General features: G+C 40.3%; 2 protein-coding genes across 2 annotated transcripts; both read right to left on the reverse strand.

Annotated features, from left to right (window-relative positions):
* Window positions 1-1,656: 1,656 nt before the first annotated feature.
* Window positions 1,657-3,562, reverse strand: myf5 (myogenic factor 5). The gene is given in 4 exon segments (XM_037695956.1): window positions 1,657-1,850; window positions 2,078-2,150; window positions 2,955-3,415; window positions 3,469-3,562. Coding segments are annotated over 4 exon segments (822 nt in total).
* A 5,904-nt stretch (window positions 3,563-9,466) lies between these two features.
* myf6 (myogenic factor 6) lies at window positions 9,467-11,569 on the reverse strand. The gene is made up of 3 exons (XM_037695945.1): window positions 11,008-11,569; window positions 10,604-10,694; window positions 9,467-9,810 (listed from the first exon to the last, which is right to left on the reverse strand). Exons 1-3 carry the CDS (start codon window positions 11,518-11,520, stop codon window positions 9,701-9,703), a joined length of 714 nt encoding a protein of 237 aa, XP_037551873.1. The 5' UTR covers window positions 11,521-11,569; the 3' UTR covers window positions 9,467-9,700.
* Between the last annotated feature and the right edge of the window lie 1,357 nt (window positions 11,570-12,926).

A 12,926-nucleotide genomic window follows, 5' to 3' on the forward strand; every position in this document is an offset into this window, starting at 1 on the left:
CGCATACTCTTTATTTTTCTGTTTTAAATCACTTGAAACTTGTGTTTTGACTCAGTTGGTCATTCACAATCAAAATCCCTGGTGTATTTCTGGTCAGTAAAGTAGTAATTGGTTGACTGGTCTCTACTTTAAAACATTTGCTGAGTTAAAGCAAAAATAAATTAACTATCCAAGGGAATAAATAGTTGCCCAAAAGCATTTGATTAGGCAAACTAGAGCCAGAAGTTATGGATAAAATGTGTGCCCTTGTTTATTTTTCTAATCTTGTTGCAAACTTTACGTTATTTTTTTTTCATTTCTATTGCATGTTTACCATTGCATCATCTCCGTAGATGCATATTTTACAGCGCATTGCATTTTATAGTCATTGGACTGATTCAATATTAAACTTACAAGTAAATAAATGAAGTGGAATGAAAATTATTTAATAAAAAGCATGTTTTATTTCCAACATCCCAGTGGTCAAGAAGTTATTAAAAAATAAAAATACAGCTTTTTCACAGCATGATCAAAAGCACGACATGCGTAGCCCCCCTCCTCCTCAGACACACAATAAGTCCCATTAGAGGCCATCTGTTTTCCACACTAGTGGTGGGACAATCAAAGGTGTTAATGATGGCTCACATTTGGTCGGAAGCAACAAACAGGTACACACAGTGACGCCTCGCTCCCCCCCCCCCCCCCAAAAAAAAAAAAAACCACAGCAACACGTCAAACAAAGAAGAAACTCAATAATCGCTTTATCGTTTTCATTTGATTTGATCTGTTTTAACTCTAATCAGTGAGCAAAGTAAAAAAAAATGCAGTATGATTTAAAGTCATGGAGTTGAGTGTGATCCTTTTAGTTTGTTGACAACGGAGATAATCCAGGGCAAATCTGACAAAATAAATAATCTGCTCTTTTTCTTTCAAGAGACACAAAATCATTAATATGCAAATGAACGAGTCTTAAATTAGTATTTCAGTTACCGTAATTTTCCGACTATAAGGCGCACCGGATTATAAGGCGCATTAAGTGAAATAAGTTCATTTAGATAGATTTTTGAGCGCCGTGTACCACATAAAATCGGTTCGAGGTCAGTGAGCACAACCAGAATTAATACATAACGCTCACTGTTGATTTTTAAGAAAAATTAAAGGCTTTTAAGTGTGCCTTATAGTCCAAAAAATATGGTAATTTCACTACAACTTTAGGCTGCTCTAAAGCTGACTCAGTCGTGACAAAAATAAACAGTTTTTCTTGTGAGATAATCTATTTTAATCTCGATTCTGTTCAAATGAAAATGAAAAAAAAAAAGACGTCATTACGTGAATTATTAAAGCAAACTCGTTTGAAAAGCTTTTTAAAAACAAGAAGACGCGGCGTGTTCAAAGTTACAGCGTGGTTTAAATATCTTCATTTTTGAATAATGCAGCCTTACATTAAATACGTCTTATTGGGTATAAAAGGATGTGTAGAATAAATGGGCTTTATATTACATATTTACAATCTCATGTACAACGTTGAAGATGGTGGAGACGGGTCCTCGGATTCTGCTGAGCCCTCGTCCGCTTTGCACAAATTGGTTCTCGTCATGTTGTTGCAAAAGACCAAACAGCTGATGACAGCGAGCTGTTGCCCGTGGCAACATATCCTCCTCAGATGAGGCTTTCTCTTTACAGGACGTGGTACACGGGTCGGGTTCCCGGGCTCTCTGGTGTGCAAGGCTGAGAGTCAGAGCTGCCCGGGGAGAAGGTGGCCATGTCCCTCAGAGCAGCCGCTCCACTGGACTCCACTGAGGACAGGCGGTCCACGATGCTGGACAGGCACTCCAAGCTGGAAGTGCCGACTGCTTTGTCGTCCATACTCTCTGCCAAAGACAATAAATTGTTATAAAACATTAGTTTGAGCCATAAGTTGACTATAAAAAAAATAAAAGGGAGGAAAAGGTGAGAAACAACAATAATAGATGGTCATTTTGACATTATTTAATTCATTTTCAGATTTATATGTGAAAGCTTTAAGAATTGTTAAATGTCCTTAAAAACACATTTTGGACAAAAAAATTGGTGTTGTTTTTCGAATAGAAGCGCTTACCGTGCTTTGAGTAGGAATAGTTGTTATTATAGTTTGCATTCATCTGTTGCCACACTGGGCTGGTGCTTCCACCCTGGAAAAACATGAGAAATCAAATTTACCCTTGAACTGTAACAACTAGACACAAAGCCGTGTTTTATGGCCGTTCACACAAATATTAGCTAAAAGACAGAAAAACGTACAAAAAAAAAATAAATCCTTTCATGATGTTCTGGACAGGCGAATAAATCTCTGAGTTCCTAAGTTATTGGCTTCTTTATTTCACATCCATCTGAAAGTCAAAGTGGGCCGTGTGTGCCCCCCCCCCCCCCCCCACCACCACCACACACACCCCTCCATCCAACTGTGGCGAATCGATTGTATCAGTGGAAGCAACACCGGTTTGTGCAAGATGACACTTTCTCCGAGTAAATCTGCAGAAAATCCTGGCAGCGGTGCCGAACATGCAGTCAGGATGGAATGCAGGAAAGAGTGCCCCGTTTTTTTTTTTTTTTGGTTTTGTTTTTAGTTCCTGCCTGGCTTCAGTGAGGTGGATTTAGTTTAGTTTATTGAGGCTATAAAGTGTTCAGTGGTGGGAAAGGCATAAAGTCAATCCATAACTATATTTGGTATTATCTGAAATATGGTCACCTTCCGATTAAATTAAATAAAACAAATGAGGTTATATAATAATATGTAAATAAAAACTACTAAATAGGTAGTTGCATTGATGAATTATGGGAAAGTGTAATATGCATGAAATAGAACAGCCTTCTGCAGCTGTCAGGCAGCGGTCCTTTATTTAACTGATCGAGTTTTGGCTCCGCAGCCCCAGCATGCACCTGCAGGCCTCTGATGAAGCAGATGTCGGCATGAACATGTGGATTAGTGGTCTTACCATGCCGTCAGAGCAGCTGGACAGCGGGCTCCCCGGTTCGGAGCCGCTCTCCCCAGGTAGGCCGTAAAAGTTCTCCACCTGCTCTCGCAGCAGCTCTTGCAGGCTCTCGATGTACTGGATGGCGTTGCGCAGGATCTCCACTTTGGGCAGGCGCTGGCTCGGGTTGGCCGAGGTGCAGCGCCGCAGAGCCTCGAAGGCGTGGTTGACCTTCTTCAGCCGCCGGCGCTCGCGCATGGTGGCAGCCCGCCTGCGGTCCACGAAGCTGGACTTGCGCTTGCAGGCCTTGCAGGCCCACTGGAGGCAGTGGCCCGGCTGGTGAGGGGCTCCAGGAACCCTGACGTGCTCGTCTTCTTCGGAACCGGCGAGCTCCATGCCGGAACCGAATTCCAAGCTGTCCGGAGAGGAGGCGCACGCTCGGTCAAAGTAGAGCTGCGATGGTGAGAAGACGTCCATGGCTTGGTAACGAAAGGCGTCTGAATGGTCAGGAGCAATAAGAGGAGAGAGGGTAAAGGTGCTGGGTGAAAGAGAGGAGACCTCTGAGTGATATGAGGGGTCTGTTGCCCCAGGCCCCCCTTTTATGCCCCCTGGCTAAAGCCCAGGGCCTACATTGGCCAGATCTAATTACCATGGCCCATTGGCCCGGCCAGAAGGCAGGCTGGAGTTAGTTCAGTTCCCTCCCTGCCCCATCCTTACCCTCCTCACACACCCCCCAGTACCCTGCAGAGTTTCCCACATCTGCACTTATTGGTGTTTTCCAACTAATTTTCTCTGGCTCCTTCTTTTGCAAGGCCCCGCTGCACACATCGGTTCGTGGCGGTTTCAGAACCTTCGTGTCCTGCCTCAGAGCATGAAGTCAGAAACGCCACAGACACTCGTTACAGTCAAAGCGGGCAGCAAAGGAAGAGCACGCAGGCCAGTTTTTATGTTGGAGACAACAGCGTTGCAGATGCAGCCCAGCTGCAAAGGAAGGTGTAACATTTCAAGCCCCGCAGATTCACAGAACAGCAGTAAAACCCCCTCTCCAAAACGACCGGGTTAGTCGTTTAAGGTGCTGCGAAGCCATCCCTGTTTGTCTGAGCTCATCAAAACAGCAATGAGGCAAACGACGTGCACCTTAACTCCACGCAAATTTGACCCATTACAAGTTATTGACACAAATCAAGCTCCAACAGATGGTCGGGACGGTGCAACTGGTTTAATTCCAGCGGATGACGAGGGGTTTAAGGGCTTTGACAAGTGAACACTGCAGAGCTGTGGCGAGAACAACTCAGTTTAGTTTTGTTGCGACTAAAGCAAATAAGAGGAGTAAAATATGTATTTTTACACTAGTAACTTTTGTTTGTAGATTCTGGTGCTATATTAAAAAGCATGACTATTAAATTGGTCTTCATATTTGCTATTTGGTGGGAAAATCTTAGAGAACACCTGTTGGTGAGCTATTTTAATTAAGTGCTAGAGAAATTTACAATATTACAACTTATCATTGGAGTGTCAGTTCCTTATCATCATTAATTGTATAGGAAAGTACAGTTTTATTACTTTTTTTTTATATGTTTATTGATTAAATACATATTTTTCTTTACTATACTGTACATAAGTTTATTTTATTCAATTCCATTTTAGTTCAAACATTTTTTAAATTACTAAAAGGTGAGGCATATTTACACAAACTAAAACACACACACATATATATATAGCATCAATGTATACCATATAAGCAGAGTTTCCTTATTTGTATATATTTTTGCAGAAATGAGCAGGCTAAACTGCATGCACCCCACCAAGGTAATTGTGTTGGTGACAGCTCGCGAGTATACAATGCGGATATTTTCTCACAATGTGTCAAAACGTTTGGTGTGCCCTCTTCTCTGGGAACGTCCTGCACCTAAGAAAACATGCAGGAGCTGCTGCGTCTGAATTGCCCCGGTGCAGTTTAGTTTGGTGGCTGGAGGGGTGAGGGGCGTGGGCGTGGGGGGGGGTGCACAGCTGAAGAAGACATCGGCCGGACTGAAGCTCGGATCCGCGCCCGGGATCAAAGCCTGCTCGGGCCTGAGAGAAGAACAGCGTCGGTGAAAATGAGAAAAGCGCGCGCTCCGGGGGCTGATTGGCGCAGCACATGGCGCAAAAGCGCGCCGCGATTGCGCACAGAGCGGAGAAGGGCTCTGGTCTCCCGGGAGCCCTTCCGAGCTGCTTTTCTGTTGTTCTCAGGGGTCAGAGACGGAGTTAAGTGAGGGGCAGGAGGTGAGCTTTTATGTGCACAGCACCTCCCTCATGTCTGAAAACCTTATTTCTTCCAAACAGCCTCATGCTTTAATTTAAAATGGTCCTGCACCACATATATCCTTTTTTTTCTTTTCATTCAATCTTTATTTATCTATTTATTTATCTTTGCAGAAAAAACGTCCACTTATGAATGTAAACCCAGTTAGAAATCTATAATGATTAAAGGCCTTGATTTCCTTGAAGGCTTGCACATCTTTAAGTTCATTTTAAGCTGAAAAATGAGTTGTAGTCGTTTTTGTTCAAATGTTGCAATAATTTTAATTGGCAACGTTAAAAAAAAATTACGATTATGTGTTTTGAACAACTCTCAGCTCAAATATAGCTCAATTTGATCATATGTGACTTAGTTAGAGCTGTTTTGTGTTTAACAGTGTTGTTGTGGCGGTCACATTGAATTAGATTGAACCCCAAACATTAATAAGTTGTAGGTAAACATCTACTGAAAGTTTTCTATGAATTTTATTAAAACCCATTCCGTGGTTCATGATATATTTTGCTAACAGACCAACTCCAAAAGGTTACGATAAAGGTTTATGCTAATATCTCAAAGAATTAGTAACGCTTGGTGTATGTGTTGACAACGACTCAGCTACAGCAACAAATGTTATCACAATGTCTTTATTTATTTATTTATTTTCAATTTACAGCCATCTTTATGGGTTTTTTTTTTTTTTTAATTATCAGTTGTCTGAGGTGGACATCTTGAATTGGATCATCTCCAAAAGTTAAACACTTGTACGGGCTCACTCAGTGATTATTCCCTGAAACTTTCATTAAAATATATCCAGTGGTTCATGAGATATTTTGCTAACAGACCCAAGCAAAAACATAATTTTCCCCCTTCACCTTTTGTCAGCAGGCAATAACAAACTTATTCACTTTAACTGGCTGATGACATGGGACATTTTGAGTAAATGTAATATATATATATATATATATATATATATATATATATATATATGGAATAAAACAATCCTTCAAGTGCAATACGTTCTACCCATCTATATAAAATCCATTTCACATTCCCCACAAAAACAAATGAAACAAAAGGGGGGGGGGGGGGGTTTTGAGTGGCAACACCATTTGTTTGGCAATGAGCAGAAAGAAGTGTGCTGCCAGCCCTGCAACTCTGCACGCTCCTTAAGGCAGGATCCTGGAGGAAAGTCTGGGTAAATCGGAGCGTTCAGCGTCCGGTTTGATCCCCCTCCGTGCAACGTTCCGCCTTTCGTCAGCTCTGACTTTTAAAACACTGACCCTCCTCACAGCCAAATGAGAATTATGTGGTGTCATCAGCAACACAAATCCCTGCAAGGTCAAACGAGACACAGGCAGAGTGTGTGGAAGGTGGGGGCTGTTTCCTGGCGAGGGGACGCATATTTGGTAGATAAGAACAATGATTCATCAGAAAAGTCTCCTAAATTAAGAATGCAGAAAAATTGTTTTATTGTAGAAAATATAACACAAAAACTGCAACATGCTGAGTGAGCAGGAACTCATTAAAATCACATTAATGTTTGGAGCTGGCAGGTTCCTGTTTGGTTTCTGCAGAAATAAAAATTGCATTAAGATAATCTGCTTATGGACTATTCGATGTTTTGTCATTTTAACAAATCTCTGCCACGCAGGAAGAGTTTATAGTCTTTAATAAAACACACCAAGTGAGAAAACAAATACTCAGCAAATACATTCTAAAGAAAATAAAATTATACTGTGTAGAGTTTTTTTTTTTCCCCAATGGAAAAAAAAAAAAAATCTGTCAATAATGTGTGATCGCTTATGCTGACGATACACTCTTTTGTTTCCCAGATTTTATTTATATATGTTTAGCATATTTTTTTGCGTTCTAACTCTTTTTACTTTTTGCTATTTTAGCCATTCACATATCAAAACATGCAGCTTATTCAAAGGATGGTGCTATGTCTTTTGTTTTTTGTAAAAAAAAAAAAAAAATGTAAGTATTTAACTGTATTTATAAATATTTCCCCCATAAAATCCATTGAGATATTTTTTTCTTTCAGAAAACATTGTTCTTTTTTAAACCTGTAGCACATTTGCTTTATTTTGGTCATCTTATGCTACTTTTAGCTCTTGTCTAGACTTTTGCTACTTTTAATTTGTCCTTATTATTCTAATACATTTGGCTACTTTCCTGGTATATTTAGCTGTTAGCAACCATTTGTTTACCTTTATCTTCTTGCAAGCCTTTCACTGCTTTTAGCCTTTATGCTTTGGCCACTTTTATCTAGCCTTTTAACTTTTTGTGCTCTTAGCTAGCAATCATGCTACTTTCAGCTAGTCTTTTGCTACCTTGACCTTTTGGCAACTTACCTGATACTTTGAGGCATTAGCCCATTACTTACGCTTTAGTCAGTTGTTTTCAAGTTTTACTTTGTATTTCTGCAGTAGCTTGGTGGCTGCAGTAGCTTGGTGGCCAGTACTACAGCCTTAGAATCCCGAGGTTGCAGGTTCAAGCGCAGGCTGCATCAGGAAGGGCATCCAGTGTAAAACAAATTGCCAAATCCTTCATGCAAGTACTCTTGCTGTGAAGAAGTGAGCAGCTGAAAAAAAGTTGTTTTTTTTTTAGCTAGCTTTTTGCTATTTTTAACTTTTAGCTTGCATTCAGCAACACTTCAGCTGTCATTCAACACTCATCTTTCACACTGCATGTTTGCAAAAATGCAATACCTCCTATTTTTTCATGTTTTCTGAATGGTTAAGAAGCAGTTTGATGCTAAATTTAGTCAAGAAGTAGCTGCATTTTAGCAGTTTTGTTCTGTGTTAAGAATGAATGGTTGAGCAAAAAACTACGGTGGCCATGAAGCTCAAAAACAATGACAACAAAACTTAAAAATAATAATAATAATAATTGGAAAACACTAAATAATTTCACAAAACAAAAATACATCTCAGAAACAAACCAAAGCAGGAAAGTGATTTGAAAATTGACTTGTTTCACTTAAAAGGACCAAAAAATTTAACATTTCAAACCTCAACACTTTTTAGACAACACATGAACAACTGAGACAATAAGGAAACCAGTGTGTTTAGTGCGTTTTGTTTTTTTATTAATATGTTCTGCTTGCAGAGGTTTTTTTTTTCCTTCTTGGATTTTCAGTTAAACATCATAAGAAAGCTAATATGTTTGTTTAAATTAAGGTATTTATTTTATGAATGCAGTGGAGCACTCATTGCAAAAACATTGCTGAGAATAAAACAAGTTTGGTTGCACAAAGAAAGAGCAGGGGGGAAAAATCGGAAGGGAAAGACATGCCAACTAGTACTAGACTAGAAAACAAGCCATGCGGGTTATTAAAAATGATCCAAATCAACCATCACCACGAAAAAATTTAGCATTTCGAGAGAAAAAGTCCCTCTATAAAATTTCGGAGGGCGCCTCTGACATCCTTGACCAGTTACTCAACACATTAAATTGCCAAAGAGGGGGTGGGTGGCATGGTTTAAACTTTAAGATCCCCCCTTTCCCCACTATATTTTCATCTTTGACCAAGCTGTTTGATGTTACGGTGGCTTTTTTTCATTTTCCACAAATCTATGAGCCTGACATTTTGTATCTTTCTGCATCAGTCTGAGTGTCCTAACCAGCACTTTGAGTGATGTTTACAGAGACCGGAGCAACCCCCATACACCAAAACACCAAACAGCTACAAGCACCCCCGCGTTCACATCCATATATGACAAACTGGACCCTGTGGATTTTTCAGGCCTTGGCATCGTGCCACACGCTTGTACATAAACGTTTTGCCATGTGATGAAGATGCAAGTGGTGATGAATTCAGACCTAATGGCTTAAATAACTTTATAAACCCGCTGGGGTTTGCACTCGTGCTCGCAGCCAAAAAGTCCATGTTCTCAACATGTGATACGGGGGAGGAGTGTGGAGGCACGCTGCGTTTGGAGACGACTCGGATTACTGTTGCGGGATCAGGCCCGCTGGCGAACAAAGAGGAGCGCTCTGGCAACAAACTGCTTGACGGCAGTTTGCACCGTTTTTATGGACTCCTAATAGGCATGAACGCTGGTGGAAGTGGTAGATCTTGAAAGTTTGCTGTTCCTTTCAAGCGACGTAGGCTGAAAAACGTAAAATAAACTCTGCGTTTAATAAACGAATATGGTTCGGAGCTCTCGTAACAACCACAGTGGAATGAATGAGAATGGCAGCTTGACCTTGAAAAACATAACCGTTTCTGACAAGTGTAAAATCGTAACAGAGTACTTTATTTGTTGGTCAGCTTTATGTACAAACGTTCGGTCTTTTTCAAGAAGTTGGTAACTTTTGAAAACAAAATAAATACCTTTTAAAAGAATGTAATATAAAATATATACAAATTTGTTGCTCTTCCTGTCCGTCCATGAAGGACTTGTCACAAATAAAAAGCCAAAATTGTTGAATGTAACAAAAAAAAATAATAATCTCACTAATAAAATTGTTGTTAATTTCAATTTTAACTTTCAGAGACATCTGCGGGAAACTTGATTTTCTCATCAGTTGTGATGCTGTCTACAATGGAAGACAGATGCAACAGGCTGGAGGAGGCAGAGGACTCACTGGTTCCTGAAAGAAAAGAAAAAAAATGCTTGTTTGACACATAAGTCATACACACTAAGCCTAAATTTAATTTTAATATGTACCATTAACATTTGTGCAATGGTCAAAACTGTAAGTTGGCATTTAATTGGACTTCATCAACACCATGTTGATGACGTCCAAGTCTATGTTTTCTTCCAGAAGACTGTGCAAACTCAGAAAGACGATCCCCACTGACTAGAAATGAGCTCAGTGAAAAATGAAGAATCGTATACTTTTGCACGTATTGAAAAACATACTAAAACATCTTCATCTCAGACGTACAAAATGCACAACTAATGTCACAAACTGAAATATCAAACCTGTTCCTAAATAAACCAGTGATCCCGTACAATTTGAAAGTGACATTAGAATGAAGAGAGAAAAAAGTGCAACACTAATTCCCTTAAAATCAGCGCTGACCAGTATAACTCAAATGTCGTCAACTACAAGGGCGCTAGGTACAAAGAAGCCACAAGGCAAACATTATGCCACATTGAATGACTCAGCTTCCCAATCCAACTGCAACAGTTGCCAAGATCTGATCACAAACATCGCAACTTTTGCTCAAACAAAGAGTATGGATTAGCTTGGCGTTTCCAGGGACTCAAACAGTCCTGAATAAACTCGGCTAAGACACCCTGCTTATCTCATTGTGCTTGCAAACGGTGACTGCGCTCAGCTTTGCGAAGCCTGAAATGGATTAGGACCATCACAGTGCCAGTTGTGGCTATATTTTATTCATTAATCATCGATCGCAAGAGATTGCTAACAGATGTACCGTCTCTCTGGTTCATTGCTACGCTGGAATGATCGGCAGAGCTTCGCCAGGTCTCAGAGGATCTCTTCCACTGATACTCATCATTGGCCGCCTGTTGGAATGAGAAAACGAGTCATTATGCTCATTTGTAGATATTGTTAAACACAAAGGCACACAAATTCAAAGAGTCACCACAAAAAACATAAACGGACAAAGAGCAATAAGAAAAAGGGAGTAGCGTGTGTTAATAAAAAATGAGAACTTATTTCCAGCAGTAAAAACTACCCAGTAAACGTAATCTGTTAATATGAGCATTGAAGTGCGAGCAAAGATTCTGATGTCTTTTGAATGACAATTGAATCCCACCTACAGTGTATGTGAACACTGGGGTAGGTTTCTTCTGTAGACCATCAATATACGCTTACATTGTGTTCTTTGGCGTTAAAAGAAGATCCGTTTTGAATTTTCTCTTGGTCGTCCAACGTCTGCAACAAATCCTGTAGCCTCTCAATGTAGCTAATGGCACTGCGTAAGATCTCCACCTTGGGTAGTCTCTGGTTGGGATTAGCCACGGTCTTTTTCTTCAGTGCATCGAAGGCCTCGTTGATCTTCTTGAGCCTTCTCCTCTCCCGGAGCGTTGCGGCCTTGCGTCTATCCGTTGGCGCTGACTTTCTCTTACAGATCTTACAGGCCCACATGAGGCATTGGCCGTCGCAGTGCGACTGGAGACCCGGAGGGGCAAGCACATGCTCCTCGCCGCTGCTTTCCCCCCCTGTCTCCGACGGAACATTCTCCTGGCCTGGCGACACCGGGCTGTCGTTGCTGTTGTAAAGAGGAGACACCCCCGCCATGTCCATATGTTGTAGTGGTCCATGATCCCCTTCTTCCAAATAGAAATCATTGAAAAGATAAGAGTTGGTCTCAAAAAGGTCCATCATATTGTTGCGTCCTTCTCTCTGTTTTGACAGTGGAACTCTGGCATTTAAATAGAGCAGCGAGGACACAGTCAACAGGCTTATATATAGAACGTGAAACTCTATCCAACACTGGCTGTCACACTGCAGCAAGCATCTTCGATTTGAATGGGTCTTAGCTGCATTCTGACTTTGTGTAGGGAATAAATACACATTGAGGCATTCAGAAGCTATTAAAGAGTCACTCATGTTTCATGACAGGTGCCATGACTCAAATGCATCTGGACAAAATGGCTGTATTGTGGTATTTCTCAGCATCTAAGAATGGGGGATAACAAAGCCTGTTTCAGGTGTTCTTTTTGACTTTTCCTTGCAACTTAAGGGCTGACCAGAGATTTATTTTTACTTATAGGATGTCTTGTACTAACACTCTGTCTGCGCTGCTTATGTATTGTGTTGTATTTGTGGCATTTTAAAACATAATAGGTATAGATTGTAGTTGTCTTTCTTATCTGACATTATATTAGAGCTGTGTATCAGTGGTATATTCCTGTGTGTTCTTACTGCTACTTACATATTTACTCATTTAACATTTTGACCCCCCCTCCCCCCCCAAAAAAAATCTAAATTTGCCAACATACATGACAAGATACTAAATAATAGTTAATGACTCCCAAAAAGTGAATCTTTATAGGCAAGTTTTTACTTTTATTTAATTTTGGGGGGGCTTCAATTGGTTACACTTTAGCCTCATGTCCATGTATAATACCTAGTAGTATCCCAATGTTACAACATGTTTTTAGCCTATGATTCAACACACCTAATCATTTAAAATATAGGCAATGTTACAAGCATTTAAATTCTTTCTTCCAAGTTGCAGACCATAAAAATATCAACTGTAACATCTGCCACTGTTTTGTGGAAAGCAATAGCTCTGAGTTAACATATCTTGGGCTTCATGATGGAGTACTTTTCACAGGAGGAAAACAGATGATTCAGCAGTGTATTTTATTTTTGCTCTGCCAGTCAGTATGTATATAAATCAGTCAATTAGTATTGACTTCCCGACAAAAATAGACTGGAAGTTGCAGAGTCAAATCAGCTTTGAGAAATTTACTCACAGGACATTATAAATAGAAATATGCCTCATTCATTCTGGATCCATAAAAACGATACAAGCCTTTGAAGAGGTGATTCATGGATTGTGGCATTTCTGCTGCAACCTGAAAGGGACACAGTTAGAAACTTTGCAGGCCAGAATGTTGGAGATTCCTACAATGTTCAATCAGGTCATCTGGACGGTTTCTATTTTTATTTATTTATTTATTGTTTTTTTTTGCTGAGACGTTTCGTCCTTCATCCAAAGGACTTCTTCAGTCCGAGGAGCCACATGCAAACTGGAGTCCCACAAGCACCATCACTCGCATAGT

This window comes from Nematolebias whitei, chromosome 22, assembly GCF_014905685.2.
Source record: "Nematolebias whitei isolate Nwh7 chromosome 22, NemWhi1, whole genome shotgun sequence".
In the NCBI taxonomy this organism is placed as follows: domain Eukaryota; kingdom Metazoa; phylum Chordata; class Actinopteri; order Cyprinodontiformes; family Rivulidae; genus Nematolebias; species Nematolebias whitei.